This window comes from Bombus fervidus, chromosome 9 (assembly GCF_041682495.2).
Source record: "Bombus fervidus isolate BK054 chromosome 9, iyBomFerv1, whole genome shotgun sequence".
Taxonomy (NCBI): Eukaryota; Metazoa; Arthropoda; class Insecta; order Hymenoptera; family Apidae; genus Bombus; species Bombus fervidus.
Window position 1 is genome coordinate 2,492,078 of NC_091525.1, and position 16,583 is coordinate 2,508,660.

Here is a 16,583-nt window from a genome sequence, read left to right on the forward strand (position 1 = left end):
ATTATATATTCTTCATATCCATTTTTGTATTCGATAGGCTTAAAACCTTCGCTAAACAGAATTATTCTCTGCTACTCAGTTCGAGAAAAGTAATTGCGAAAGATCAGAACGTCAAGAATTCAGGACAAACTTCTACTTCCCGTAGTCAAATATTTCAATGTAAAATTTTCAGTAGAATTCAAAGTCGAATCAAAAGCACTCGGTCTCCTCTGGGCACGGAACCGTGTCAAAACTCAAAGATAAATGATATACTCTTTTTACTCACCTCTGCTACTGCCGTCGGGTCCTCGGAGGATGGTACACTCCTCTATTGTGCCAAAGGCAGTGAACAACTGTCTGACATCGTCTTCTGTTTGTTGCTTGCTGAGCATTCCCACGAACAGCTTTCTGTCTGCGGGTCGGCCGCGTGTCGAAATAGAGAGAACAGAGAAAAAATACAAAGAAATACGTTAGTGTATGCTTTAGGATCGAGGTCGATTTCGCTTATAGCGCTTTTTAGGCATTAAAAAGAGATTTTGCGGCTAACACCGAAAACGACAAAGTTACACGGTTACACCAGCATCCACCATCCTAAGGGGAAGGAGATAAGGGTTATATAGATACACATATACATGTCTATACATATGTATATCTATATATATTTATATGTATACAGATATATACATATACGATCTGTGTTATATGAAAATTTACGCGATAGCCTGTAAACGGCCGAACATTTCGTTACATTTAGGAATGTATATGTATACACATATGCGTTCACTATACGGGTATACGTAACGGATATAAAATGACAAATATAATAAAATATTGTTCGTAATACTGACATTGGTATGTAGCACGACGTACACGTGTGAACAGAGACGAATAATGTATTTCAACGGGAATTAGAAGGTAAAAAATAACGACATTAAAGGAAATTAAAATTAATTCAACCAATTTCAATCCTACGTCCTACACCACAAGCCGAAGAAAGAGATGTAGAAAAAACGGGATTCGCGTAAAAACCAGATGGGGCGTACAAGCAACTCAACTACGAGCGGAACTTCTAGGCGGTGGTTCGAAATTAACATTCATCTTCCGAGCTCTTTAGAAAAGTATTATTCGTGAATACGTTTCAGCGTAGATACACCATTTACACATAGATTTGCGAGCAGTCTGTATCTCGGTAATAGTAATCTTAATCGCTATGTGCAATCGTATGGCACAATTTAATAAATACCACCAACCAGTGTGTTCCGCGTGGTGCTGAGGTTAACATATCGCTTATAAAGGGTCACACGCCACTTATTTATTATTCTTTTATCAATCTGCAGCTATTTCTAACTTGTACGCAAGAATGACAAGTAAAAGGAATCGACCTATAATCCCGGTGATATTTGTTATTTCGTTGGAGCACATTTGGGCCTGATTATGTCTCCGTTTATTTACTTTTTCTTTTACTGCGTAAATTAGCTGCAAAAATATGTAAGAAGTAATTATACGATTGGTCGCTAAACTTTTTAGGGTTCAATCTATATACTCTAAAAATCTAAAAAAGACCTATGTAGAAGGAACGTTTCTTTCCAAATTATAGCTGTCTCTAATTTGTCATGTAGACTCGACCGATTGCGAGGAAAGATTAGATTAAACTTATTGAAAATATTGTTGATTTCTTTTAATCAGTGTAAATTTACGCGATAACGATTGTTGAATGTACTAAAACTTTAATACTACTAATCGAGCCACGAATCTCGATGTTACTAGCAATTTTTATGCAATACACGACTCGTATTTATAATGCTATTATTTGCAAGAACGATAATTGCACGGATTTAGTAGAAAGAAAAGATTATGACGCATTATCTGAACAATGAAGATCAAATACCACTTTGTATCACAAGGTTCAAAAGACCATATAAAATTTATATCGCAAAAAAGGAAAATTATTACTTTCATTGTTTTCTTAAATAGACATATATGGTAATTACACTACTGACAAATGAGAAAAATATATCTTATAAAATTACCGAATACAAAGGTCTTTTTTAGTTACAAAGCTAGGGAAACAGTTTGCTTTCATACTGTTGTATGTTACCATTCTAAAGTTTAGCGATTCGTTTGACATAATTCTGTACAAATACGACTTATGACTGTCTGAATTCGGTAAGTCTGGTTTTGCAAATTTTTGCAAATTTTTGCAAATTTTTGAAAATTTTCATTTTTTTTCCTGCCTCGCCCGTCGATATAGACCAATCAATTTAACAGTCGACAGTGATATAAAAATGTTCTTTCTTAGAAATATCTGCACTGAATGTGTATCCTGTGTGTACGTGTACCCCTGTATAATAATGATAATAAGTAATCGTAGGTGTGCAAAATCGACTGGGACTACGTGACAAAAGACGTGGCAAATAGGAAATTGATGAAGATTTTTTGGGAACATGGTAGGAGGATCGGAAGGGAGGAAGGAGGTAAAAAAGTTTTCATATAGAATCATATCTAAGTAATACAATAAGAGAAACGTAGCTGACATCATAATTAGAAAATATTTACAAAGGTGATAAAAAACACATCGACAACGAACGAGACAACACATCCAACGAGCGAGCCACTATTTTATGGTCATAGCTGTAAAGAGCGGTATAGAGTGTATATATATACGTTGTCTATATATATATACGCTTAAGGTGGTTGCCCATACGAACGGATAAGGTGAAATTGGATTTGGAATTAATTAAGGAGCCTGGATTTTACGAGGTACACGACATACTCGGCCTTCGGAATAAAAAAAGAGGTTCTCTGTATGATACGGTCGGTAGACGCTCTAAGATCGCACTAGACATCATTCATTTTTCCAAACCAATTTTCTTTCTTCCCTTAATAAGCGGAATGACTGGCCAGATTAATTTGCGGGATATTCAAGGATTCTAAGAGCATCCACGCGGATACCGCGATAACGAGGTTTGAACAGTGTGATAACGCCTGTGCGCAATAACTAGAACAAAAACACGAACGACAAGTTTACGGCTACTAAATAAAGGTTCACGCATGTGGGCACGCACATCATTTATAATACCTTATAGTGTATCACGTTGTATATCCGTGTTTTTGGATGAAATGGATTAGGAAAAACGGAACGGCAGTTCGAAACGGAGAATGGTGTTCAGCGGAAGACACGTTCGTCGATCGAATTACGCGAAAATCGAATGGTAGGAATATCTTTTTTTCTGAAAGATCTACGCTTTTTTAAGATGTAGGCAAGGAGCAGAAAATTTTATCGTAAAAAGGAAAAATCGAAAGAACGATTGGCAACAAATGTGAGATACGTCCATGAGTCATGGCCGGTGCTTTTAAAGCCAATTCGTCAATTTTTATCGAAAGGAAAATTTGTAATTTTGAGAAAAATTCGACGAAACGGAAAATATATTTTTCCTGCGGTATTCGGAATTTTGATAGATATATGCCGGTTGTGCGTTGGGTTAAGAAATTGGAGAGTAGCGTAGAAGAAGAAGGGACGGGAAGTTCGTAAAGGAATGCCGGGATTTGTGGGTCAAACACTAGCGAGCAGCAAAATGAACTTTGCGGCGAGCTGTGCTGGCTGAATCAGCGGTGATGGCGTGATGAGAGAGGAAAATTCGTTTTCTTTTCTTTCTTTTTTCTCTTAGAGAAGTTCTCCTTCTGCCGATTTGCGGAGAAGAAGAATAGAGGTACTGGAAGGAAGCTAGCTATCTCCTGGAAGTCGAAGTTACCTTCAGCGGCCGCCACCGGTGCCTCCTACTTCCAGAAGATGGCACTGGTGCTCCCGTCGTCCATCATGCACTCTGGAATACAGAACAGAAACAAAGAAATGCCATTGGGCCCAAAAGTACACCATTCGTTGTCGTCGTTGCCTATATGTATCCTTGCAACACTATTCGACACGCCCTCTCTGCTGATGCTCAATCGAGTGTGTTCTCTTTAGCCTGACTGTACGATCTGGCATATTTCGTTTATCCCGATCGTTCCGATGGAAAGTCGTATCACATCCTAACGATCCACAGACAATTTATACTATAAATATCGTCCGCAATATCAGATTAGATATTATCGCTAAATGAAAGAAACAGATGATTAATTTATTATGATAATTTAACAGATATTATGTATTAACATTTCACGATGTTCGAAGAATGTTATGTAGTAGATTCGGCACTGAAATCATATGAGAAACGTTAAAATCTACTTGAATATAACAATACGCTTGACGTGGATCCAAAGATTATGAATTGTTGCATGATACGAAAAGAAATACATAAGTCATTTGAAAAGTTCTTGAAACCATGAATTCATTGTTTCACGTGCAAACGTTTTCATTATATACTAAGAGGTCAAATTTTCAAATAACACACACATATTATCAGTCGTGTACCTTACGTATAAGCTGAAATTTCCGAAAATCAGGCTTCTGTTCGTAGGTTTAAGAATCACCTTCCAATTACGGAACAATATTCGCATTAACCGGAAATTTGAAAGTCGAAAATACAGTTGGGAGGGAGAATTTCAGTCGGGCGTAACTGTTTTATCGCAAAATTTTACATTCCTTGGATAACGTGGCAGCGGATCGTGCTTTCGATTCACCGCGTTTCCCGCGTGAATGAACTTAATGACGCGTTCTCGCGAGGTTATGGAGATGCAAAATTGGCGAACCAAGTTAAAGGTCGTCGTCGCGGCTGCTAGACGCGAGCTCATTCCAGCTGCTGGCTTGACTCGCGCCTTCCAGCCAGGCTCCAGGGCACATTTAAGGATTTGTCTCGGGAAATTAGATTCTCGCCTGACTTGCAGCCTCGTTGCATCCCTGTTCTCCACGGATTCTTACCCCTTCGTCCACCCTGCCCATTCTCGCCTACCCTCCTTCACTTTCTCACACTTCCTCCCGCCATTCCTTGACAGGGAATTCCCGTTCCTTTAGCCCCGAGTACTTTTCATCGAGCGTTTGTTCCCATTGTCGTGCCAGGACACCGTGGGGACCGAGAATTGGACCTTTGTCGCTCAAGCTAAGTGTTAACGTGCCCTTCGCGTTCCCTTTTCTCGGCTAAGACCTTCAAGAAATCGAGGAAGGAATTAACCCTCGGGAAATTATCTTCTCGCCGGACTCGGAGAACAAAACGAACATACTGTTTGACACCGTGCTTCCTTTTATCGCACCAGTTCGCTAACACAATGAACTTTTCTTTCAATTTTTTTTTTTTTTTTCTTAATCTGCTGCTATTATCGCGTTGATTCGATTAAGCGGCGAAGAAAATGATATTGGGAAACGTGGAAAAATTGAAGGTAAATCGTGTTCTCGTCACCTTGGTGAATTTAGTAGAAAAGCAGTTGAAGCGTACTATATGTATTAATTAACATTTTGTTCGATAGTGTCCTTAAAAAGGCAACATTGATTCGAGCGATGTTTAAAGATTACATGTTATATATCATCGCGTAAAATTCCCCAAGCATTTGTGCGTATTCTTTCGCTATTTTTGTTCAGCAGGAGAAAGAACGCTCACTGACACCTTCTTTTTATGATAATACCCAACGAAGCTTACGGTGCAATTTTTATTTCTAATCGATCGGTTCTCCGATATTTCGAAACTTTTGTTTTTCTAAAGGTCCTCGAGAATTATGTATGGAACGATCTGAACAAACTTCAAAACGAGTTGTGCAATTTTCATTCAAGCGTTTCTAATGCTTATATCAATATGTTTATTTTTAATGATAATTCCGAAACCTTTAATTACACGGTTTTCACTTACAGTTCGTGCATGAAATTATACGTAGGCATCCCAAGAATATCGTAGTGTCTAAAAACGCAAGATCTTGATTCTGTTGGAGATATAATAGCCAATAATAATTACATATAGAGGTACATCATATATAGTATAATCAGATATACCACGGAATTTTTAGAACCGTAGGCGCGGTTAACAAAGAAACTTTTGATCATGCAAAAATTCTGTAAAAAGTTAGATAGTGAAACTTTCAACCGAATTTAGGACTACCGGTTGTTAATTTAATTCAGTATAAATTTGTCCGTTCATAACAAGCTTCCGGTTGTTAAGTATGCTATAATTACTGACCCATACGTAACTTTATCCCACGCCGTAGCTATTTACGACACATCGTTTCCCTGGACTGCGAAGAAGCACGTCGTCCTCTCATAATCCGTAAGGATTTCTTGCAACGGCTTCGGACCGAGGCGCTTGCGTCACGTCGGCTAACTCGAAGTTGCCAGCAATGAAGGCAGCTTTCGAGAGTCCCGATATCCTAGGATACGTTTATCTGCTCGAACATAGTAGGGCGAGTGATGGCGGTGGAAGCAAGGTGGATCGCCGAGGGATCGAAACTTATCTACTTGCTCAACTAGCTGCTCTAGTACACCAGCTACCCTTATCCACTCGCAGGAACTTCGGCTACCCTTGGGTTCGTGCACAACTTCCGTGCGAGATACGCATTTCTCAAATCTGTTTTCGTCGTTGTACACTTAATTCCGGCTGCTTTTGCGAGACGATCAATCATACTTAGGTTTCTTACTGTTCGAATCATCTTTACGAGCAGTTGGTTCGATCGTCCGCCGTTCTGCGCCAGCGAAATATAAATAAAAACACCGAAAAAAAATACCGACGTCGAAGGTTTGTTGATCAAAATCGATTCGTTCAAGCCTCGGAGTGCAAAAGAATACATTACACATCTTTGATAAGAAAATGTTTCAAAGTAGAATTCACGTACTAGGTTGTAATATATGAAATGTCCGCTTCAACGTTACTTACGCTTAGATCGTATCAAGAAATATAACGTTTGACTGCAAGATGCTTCGTATAAAATTGAACGTCGATTTTGTCTTTTTGCCTGGCGTATCATTTCTTTGAAGTAGCGTTAGAAATTCTTCATATTCACTTTGCAGAGGCGAATGGGGTATCTTTTCAAAGACAATCCCACGGCTGCGATGACACGTAAGAATAGCACAACATACAGCGGGACGAAGATATAGATACGCGACGACAAAAGGATACCGGGCGCGGCGTCGCTAGATGACGTCGCGGGAGGATCGAAGACGGATCGTCGTCGTTGGCGAAATTCAATAACACAGTGATTGAAGTCTGCGACTACGCAGATGCGTGATGTACGTTGGGGTATACCGGTTGCAGTAAGATGGTAGAAGCAGAAGCAGTGACAGCGTTAAGCTCTGGATCACTCCTCCTGCATCCGCGTCAAGCTGGGGCTTTGTGGGGCCACATCGAGGCAGGCGACCGGAGATTACAATGGCATCTACGCCAGATTAGCATATGAATTACGCCCCCCCTCATCTACTACCTCCCCCTTTTCGTGCACGCCACTCTCTAACCCGCTTTCCTCCTTCTTCGGTATCTCTCCTTGAATACTACATCCTTTCGTCTGCCTCTTTCTCCGTCTTCTCATATACTTTGCTCCACCCTTTCCCCTAGGTTGCTCGTGATCTCCTTCCGCCCTTTGCGCGATTTACTTCTCGTGCGCGTTTCTATTCAGACCCGTTTGAGCGAACGATTTCGAGGGCCAGCATCAACTTCACCGAATTGCTCGGTACAACGTTCTTTGGGTTCATGTTTCCGTGAATTTTGGGAACCGATATTTGGACGGCTTATTCGCAATATTCCATTATGCGTGCAAATATCTTCGCCGGATTTCGTCGCATTTCATGGCATTTGAACGGCAACAATAAGGATATGGGTAAAAATACAGTAAAAATAGAGCTTTCTCGCAATGTCTTACGCGATCATTTAAATCTTATTCAACTGTTTGATATCTTTCTTTAAGTATTATATTTAGAAAATTTAGAAGTCGTCAGTCTTCAGTCGTCAGTTGTTGAACTCGTTATCCGACAAAAACGAATGATAAAATCCACATGAGAAAGTACAAATATATAATTTAAATAAGCGAAGTTAATATTGACAGAAGATGGTATGATATTTCATGGAAATTAATCATCTAAATTGTTTTATAAACATCAATTATTTAATTCTCATAAAAGGAGAGACACGCGCACGTGCATAATATATTTGATTAAATTTTACGCTTATCCGAGTATTCATGATTAGGTACTAATGTTATGCAAACTGGAATTATAAAATTATAAAGTTGTAATGCAAACTTGCACAGAACACCCTATATGTACATATTTCGTTCAGATAAAATTGCGACAATTATTTGTACGATCGTATTTTCATAGTTGAAAGTTCGTACGGCAAAACGATGAACTTGTTTTCAAAATATTACCGTTGCTAATCTTGAAACATCGATTCTTTATCGTTAGCGGACCAAGTAAATTTCGTGTTCTAAAATTTAGTTCAAAAAATTTTTTTAATTTAATAAGAATTTAGAATTTAGAAGAAGTATTAGAAATGAGGAAGTACTTTTTTGATGTGTAAAACAAAAACTAGTGTACTGTTAGAATGGCGTACTATATCGATATAGCGAGTAAATGGATTGGATGACTTGAAAAATATATTATAGTTAGATATATGGGGATATGTAACTTTTAACACGAAGTTACATGGCGCTACAACGGATCAAGGCGATAAACGCAGACGTATGCAGCAAGCAACGATGGTAAATTTCCTATGATTTATAAGGTCTAACTTGTGGCGTGACGGAGAAAAATTAGACGAGGACGCATAGCGAAAAAACAAACGCGCCATTAAGGAAAATGCACCAATGAATATCAGAGCCACTTGTTTCACTGTATTTGTGTTTTATCTTTATGTCTGCCGTTACAACCAGCGTGTGTAAACTTGATAAGCTGGCAATTGTTATCTTATTTTTTAATAAGTTAGGTTCGATAATCCACCATCCGTGTACCGATGAATATATGTATATAAAGTTTAGCTCGCGTGGAAACGTAAAAGATTGAAACGATCGCGAATATATGCATGTATATATCGATGCCATTTGCAATGCCTCGAAATTAATGAATAGTACGTAACTCCAGAACGATGCGCATACTATATGGAAACGAATTTTTATCAGGACATGCCTTTTTGTGTTTGCTCGATTGAAAGTTACGTATGGGTTGTTAACGTATATTACTGCATGTTATAGCGAATGCTTTTCAATTCAATAAAAGTATTTCATTGCTCGCTATTAAACCGGTTATTTTTTATTGGAGCTTTTGATCGATAACGCAGCTTTTGTTATATATTTTGAGCTACCATAAGCGAACGAATTGTAGTTTTCAGTAGTAACCTATACAATAACCGTCCCCATCGGTAAAGCTTTAATGGCTTTCAAGAAATGTAGGAAATATCAAAGTAGAATTACGAAGCTAAGTTTCTAAAATTATCAGTCCTACGTATATGTTGCATCGCTAAAAGATAATCGTTGATGTTCTAGAAAATTTTCATTCTAGCACTGGATGCTAATAAAAATCTTTAAATATTAGTACCGTACAAAAGTATATGCTAAAAAATATCGCAAGTTAATCATTCGGCTAGGTTAAAATTTCAAATATCTCTAAAACTATTGTCTTTATACTTAAATTCGATCTTATTAGTGAAATCTGAGAGCCAGATATACTGGTTCGATCGCCTGTTCTCACCTCCGCGGTTTTCACTGTCCGCCGGCTTGACTTGAATAGGACGGTTCATCTGCAACAGAAAGAAAAATAATCGATTAGAATTATGTAATGTGTAACGAATGTGGTCGGACAATTAATTTACTGCAGAAGAAAGGATTCCTTATTTGCGCGTGAATGGAGATTCGGTTATACGTATGTCTCTAGATTTCGTCACGTTCGGTCTTGTTTAAACAGCATCCCTGCCGTTGACAGGTATGATTGTCAGAAAATAAAGGTAGCGAATGGAAAATGATGACGAGGAGCAAAGAGAAGGCGAACACGAGAGAGAAGCGGAGTTAAAACGAGATAAAGAAATAGATGCTGGGAAAGGAGATCCTCTCTCATCCTTTCTCTCGCCGTTTTGGTTTGCGAAAGTGCGGAACTCCGACACTCGTCCTTCCGTCCTCACGAAATCTTTTGGACCACTGCGAATGGGTCGAGATCCCAGAGAACAAATAACATTGTTTATTTGTCGGACGGGTCGCGCGACCACAGAGCGCTCTAGTTCATTCCTAGGGGATGACAATGCATGATTCATGACGCGGGGGACACGGGACTGTACTCCGATTCCGTCTCCCATGCAACGACCCTAACTTTCTCTCTTTCCCTCTTCCTCCCTCTTCTCTTCTCTTTCTATTTTCGGTTGGCTGTTTTGGTCTCAGGATCTTCCTTTTTGTCACTTTGAAACCTTCCGTGGTCCTTCCAGGGGTGTGTTACCTTGAAACTGTTCACGGAAATTTTGTTTTTCCGCCTCTTTACATTTTTCTTCAGGAATGTAGACGTCAGATTTGAATTAGATTGTTCGACTTAGTTTAATGATTAGGTGCTCGATTCTATATACTTTCGTTAATTCTTTTAGTCCCAGTTACGAGTTGATAAAAATATGTGTGAACTCTTTATTGAGAAACTCCGGTATATGATTTGATAAAAGAGGGATATGTATCTTTTTTAAAGCTAGCGGCATGAAACACAACATGCCACGCAACTGTGAACGATAAATTTCATCGCAAGCTCGAGAATCTGTTTCTTAACGTGGGCATAATATGACCGAACATCGTGACCATCTGTCTTCTGACTCGATGTTTTTTTTCATTATGCACTATCTCCAGCAAGAATAGCGGGGAGAGAACCCACTGGGGTAGAAATATACGTGGCAACCCCGAAACTTTTTCCCCGAGCTGTATGCATGTCAGATACCACGAGGGGTTGCTTCGCAGGGGTCAGTGCCACGACCACGTGGATCTCGTTCAAACGCTATACCCGCCAAGCGCAACGAAGATTTCCGGGTTCAAAGTCCGTTACGTAGTACGTTGTTCCTCGGTCTTTCAATTAAATTCTATTTTATTAGCGTACATCCTCGCATCAACCTTTCTAATATTATCGAACTATATCCGTAGAAAGGAAATGTTTTCCTCTTAATTAAAGAAACTGTAGGTTAAAAATAATAGTAGATACGACGGTAAGACTATATTCCTGCATTACACGTAATACTTTAAGTACTTTTAGATCGAAACAGCAATTTATGGCATAATTATCTTCGAGTTACTTATTTTGTGTTACTTAGATTACCTCCCATGACGATATACCGGTGTATGATGCATGCATTATGTATCATCTAATTTGTTCCTTCTAAGCGTAACGAAGCATTAAGCAAGGTTTAACATACATTGGACGTCTGACAATCTGATTTTCACTAATGGGGAATAAATTGCTCCCATCGCACAAGCTCGTAACTCTGATCACCATCGAGGGATCGATTAAATTGTAATGTAACTACATAGCATGAGATACGTCTCAGGAGAAGGTAGTCATCATTGCTTATTGTTTAATACTCCGTGGAAGTTATTATACACTGTGTCCGTTTCTAAGTTGGTCGGCGGACGAGGGCACAGAACGTGGTCTCAGCAGGTAAAGTTTAAATAAACAGGAAAATCCGTGAAAGTGAGAAAGGAAGGTATGGAAAGGAACAGAAACAGGAAGACGCGTAGTTTCACGGATAATGAGGGAGAACAATGAGTAAGGAGGCGAGGACGAAGGGCTGCAGGTCACTTTAAACACTATCCTGTAGTCAGGAAATTAAACTTTGAGTCCAGCACTGGCTATTAGGCGTTTGTTGTTGTCTCGTTGTCAGGGGAACCCTCTGTCCGTATAGATACTAGAACTGAGATACGACGTTTTGCCCCTCTCTCGGTTCTCCAGGGAAGTTTAACGCTGTATGCATCGTGTAAATGTCACTTACGACCCAAGGGATCTGTACCAGTCAATAACGATCACCAAGCGAGACTTCTACGGTCCGTATTGTGGTATGGACGTGGCGATTAATGTAGACGAGTATTAACTAGCGCTCGTTAACGGTGGCTTCATGGCCAAATAGTCACCACACTCTCTCCCGTAGTTGATTAGCGTACAAAATGGATGTCAGTCAATAACTTCGTCGAGTTCACTGACTTTGAAGATATCGATACGATTAGGAGTGTGATAAATCGGTTCTTGCTGTTATTTTTTTAAAGATCAGCGTCGCGATTCGTCCTCACAAAGTTCGTGTAGCTTTATAGCAATATAAAATAATGGCATGTTTCATCATCGTTTTACCAATTTTATCACGGTTTTACGTAGTCAACGTTGTACACTGGGATATAATCACTAGAAACGCTGTATCTCGATAATCGATCGATTAGCGAAGACCCTGGTGATTATGTGACATTCATTTCCATCGTCTAGCGACGGTTAACTGATTTCATTTATTCCATAACTGATTATGGGCGGTAATGCGGTAAAGAAAACGTATCTGCCACTTGAAGCGTAAAAGGTTGTTCGATGTATACGGAATTAGCAAGAATTCGACTAAGTTTAAAGCTTAAAAATATCGTCGTTTACGAAAAACTACGATCGCGAGGAATATTTTTAGGGCTCCAATCTTTTCAGGAAAAATATTATAATGCGACGACGACAAACTTCCTCTATTAATCGACGTGCCGTCAATTTTCCTAGCTTTATGATACATAGACGCAGTAGAAAGTTGCGAAATACTGCGAGCAAATGGAAAGATAACGACTCATGAAATTTATATGGTATCTAAAAATACTTTCCAAGGTTGAGAATGCAGCCCCGCTAAAACAGGGGAGTAACACGGACCACACCTTTATTTAACGATTTTGTTGCGATCACGTGCCGACTCTTCGACAATTCGTGTCATCGTCGGCCATGTGCACTTAGAAAATCGATTCCCTTGAGAGGCACCACTCAAGATGGATGGTAATAAGTAAATGTGTTTGCTCAGCCCAGAGCGCGCATCACGAGCAATTAATTAAGCTCGATTATCTACGTACACTGTGGGAAGCGCGTCTTGCTTCTACCGGATAGATGCTGAGTAATAGCCATATGCTTTAGGAAATATATCGCGTAATCGTATCTATTTAATTCCATTTCGTAGAATAACGCATAAGAACGAAACGATGATCGTTTCATAGAAGTTGTCGACGATAATAAAATTGGTATACAGTACGATCAATTGTGTACATCGTATTTTGTCTTTCTTCCAGCGTCGCGAGACAATACTTTGATGGCACGCAATTAAATTAACCATATCTGTATTGCTCTCTCTCTCTCTCTCTCTCTCTCTCTCTCTCTCTCTCTCTCTCTGTAGTTCGCCCCTCTCGATCCTTCGTCTCGAATAACCTAATTCTTTTCTCTTATGGGAAGTACGATTCCTAGAAAGCCACGCAAAATCCAGATAGAGGATAGGTGGAGGCTGATAACTGCCGAATTGAATGGTGAATGCCGCTTCGGAAATTGAATAAGCTATCGTGTCTGAGCCGAGCCGTCGAGCGAAGCCCGGTATTTGACCTGGCTGCGTGCAATCAATGTACTGATTGGAGATAAGGGCTCACTCTGTAGCCCCTGGCATCCTCTCCAGCATGATTTATATACGTACGGTCTTCGCCGGCGATGTATTCATTACTTGATTACCCTTCGGCAAGTTAATGCCGTCGTGACCGTGTAACAAGCCAGATATCAGGATACCTTACAGTCTGCTCACCCCAATTTATGATTGATGTATTCTTCTTTCCATTGTGAGCTCTCCACGTATAATTACATCCTGTAGTACTCCGATTTTGTTCATTTTTCCTTTCTTTCTTCATCAAGCTTATTTTACGTTCAATCGCTAATTCATTAGCCCCCCCCCCTAGAGGAATAGGTACGCTTGAATTTAAAATAAGGAAAATCAAAGCAAGATAAAACAGGAAGAGAATATAGTATACATATAAATAATAATATTCTAGTATCTCGGTGCTTAGTACATATTTCTTCTTTTTCCTTTGTAAAATAAATAATATCCAAAGTTGACAAAAACATCGAGGCATAAACCATAAGAAAGTGATAAAAGTTGCGCAAGTGCGAGTCAAAGTTGGGAGTATGATCTGGAAGAGGCGATATGATAAAACCTGTTTATCGGCACTCTTAAGTTGAGAAATCAGCGGGCGCGGCAGCAGAGGCATCGCTGGGTTCGAGTTAACTTCAATAATTTGCCGCACGCGTATCCAACCGGAAACCGTGCTCCGCGAAATCTGTACCCGCGCCTGTACCGCTAATACAGCTAATTTGTCGACTGCTCCAAAAGCAAATGCTCTTCTCTGTTCACGTCGGATGCCACAGAGGAGCGTAGCGGTTCGAATTACCTTCTAGCATATTACGTCTAAACGGATTCTAGCCGAGCTAATTGGTGAATTAATTGAAATTCCAAAATGAATCGAATCATTTAAGCTATCGAATTTCGACGAGCGCACGCAACGATTTTGTTCTGTTTTTAAAGAACCAATCGTTGCTATTTCTGCACGCGATCAATAATGGAACGTATCTATGAGAGTGATCATGAAAATCATCGCGCGTGTGAGAAAGAGAGAGAGAGAGAGAGAGAGAGAGAGAGAGAGAGAGAGAGGAAGGGAGAGGGAGAGAGAAAGAGAGAAAATTCTCCTATTGTTTCAACGGTGACAGTATTGCGTACAATTGCCAAATGAATTTGCCCGTCATATCGCACGGTTAGCGAGTTATCAGCGTCACTTTTTTTTTTGATGCTGACAAACAATGTGACTTCGGCCCAGTGATAACTCATATTGAAACCTGGGTTACGACGCAACGTGGTATGAATAAACACGCACCTGCGTCCAAAGCGCGTTCGAACATTGCCTGGCTGTCTACCTGTACGCTAGCTTGCTTGCGTGTTTTCATCGTGATTATAAATAGGATTCACGTTTTATTGTCAAGCGCGAAGTACGCCACGATTGAACGTAACGTTGTGTAACGAACGCTAGCTATACGCGCGCATAGCTGAGGGCGTCAGAAAATATATGGTCAAAAAAATGCACGCGTTAGCCTGATTTAACGTTACCGACGGTAACGCGGTTTATCGAGGAAATTATTTTTCAGCCAGCCCATCGTTTGTGTCGTTCTTCGTTTAAAGGAATTCTAATTTTAACTTCGATCTAGTTTCTTCGTGTCCGTATATTTTCGAATCGTTCAAAGTGCAAATGTTTGCTCGCGCGGTAATACTTTCAATGGACGACGCAATTTTAAAATTATAATTTGTATTTCGCGATATCGGTATTTCTGTAATTAATAAGAATGCAATAATTGCCGGATATAATTTCTCTCTTTCATTATTACATCAATATTTAGCGCTCTGTTTAATTATTCCTTGTTGTTGTTTTTTATATTTCTAACGATGAAATTTATAATTCACATAAACAATATTTCATATCTGTAGCGTTGGCAGCTTTTGTAATTGCAAGTGACATTGTACCTGCGCGAAAAGTCGGTCAGTGATACAAGTAAAAAATTAAAACGTCGGCTAATCGTTCAACCGTTTCTTAGATACATACCGACCAAAAAATATCTTATCGCGTCTCCCCATCTTAGCCAAAAAGTGTGGGCACTTATACTTTACGAAGGATAAAGTCTTTGTGTACATATTTCTTATTGTTGGTCGTGTAACGAGTAACTCCACTATGTTCACGGGAGAATATGATACACCGTTCCGACATCGAATTTTTTACGCAACCACGCCTCTTCGGCACGAAACACCCGGTCGCCTGCCTATCCAATTTCTCACTCCTTTTTTTTATTCGCCTACTCCCACCCTCTCCCGATCACTTTTTTCCCTAACACTCTACAAATATTTGAACGCCGGCTACAGCCCCGCCGAAAGAGCATTCGAGTCGAGTGAGCTTTCGCGTCCCCAGGCCAATCACCGTTCACCGATTCTAATCTAAGCCAATGCCTGGGTGCGCATTAAATGTCAAACGTTATTCGTGCCTCTATTTCGTGATGCCGACGGCGACGACACCGATCGACGTCTACGTCGATCGCGGTGTTGTTGCTGGTGTTCTGTCAGACAGACGGTCGAAAACCACCGACACGACTTTCACAAACGTTTAACACTGCTTTTGACATGGGCTCGTTTTCATGTATGCGGTCCGCGGCTTACATTTGCGGACTTTGCGCTACCATATCATCTAATTATGTGGTGAAATGTAACTGATCCGTCAATCCGTCGAACAAAATCACATAGATTAGTAGTTTTAAATAATGTACAACGAAGTAACACACGTGTCATTTACGTATACGATTGTACAGGAAAATTATAGAATCGATGGTTTAGCGAGTGGTAGCGCTAAATTTTTCGTTAAACTTTTTTCGAAGCAAACTAATATACGTGTTAGAAATAATTGATCGCATTAAGAATTAATGTTGTGACGCGTGATTCCCGAAATATTTAATAAATATCGATGTATATTGTAGTACATGTCGCATTCGAGCCCGGCACGATGGGTAAGTTGGAGAACGGGTGGTCTGCTTTTAGGATTGATGAGCCAAGCAAAGCAGCGGAGCCATGTGGCGAGCTACATTACCACGGCGTTATGCGCTGGCACATTCACGTGTGCTGCTGCATTAATTGATGTACGTCTCTGCATCAACACCGATCCGCCTTCTCGTG

General features: G+C 39.9%; 1 protein-coding gene across 17 annotated transcripts in view; it reads right to left on the reverse strand.

Annotated features, from left to right (window-relative positions):
• The window catches only part of Bru3 (CUGBP Elav-like family member bruno 3), a 570,666-nt gene that overhangs the window by 67,919 nt on the left and 486,164 nt on the right, over positions 1-16,583 (reverse strand). For 10 of the 17 annotated variants that reach the window (XM_072010371.1, XM_072010372.1, XM_072010370.1 and 7 more), the window contains 2 exons: positions 9,572-9,620; positions 266-391 (listed from right to left, as the gene is read on the reverse strand). In XM_072010371.1, the coding sequence (XP_071866472.1) occupies positions 266-391; positions 9,572-9,620 (175 nt within the window). Of the gene's footprint in view, positions 1-265; positions 392-3,058; positions 3,707-3,731; positions 3,804-9,571; positions 9,621-16,583 lie in introns of those variants that run through there. The other 7 variants (XM_072010376.1, XM_072010375.1, XM_072010378.1 and 4 more) reach the window with 3 other exon arrangements.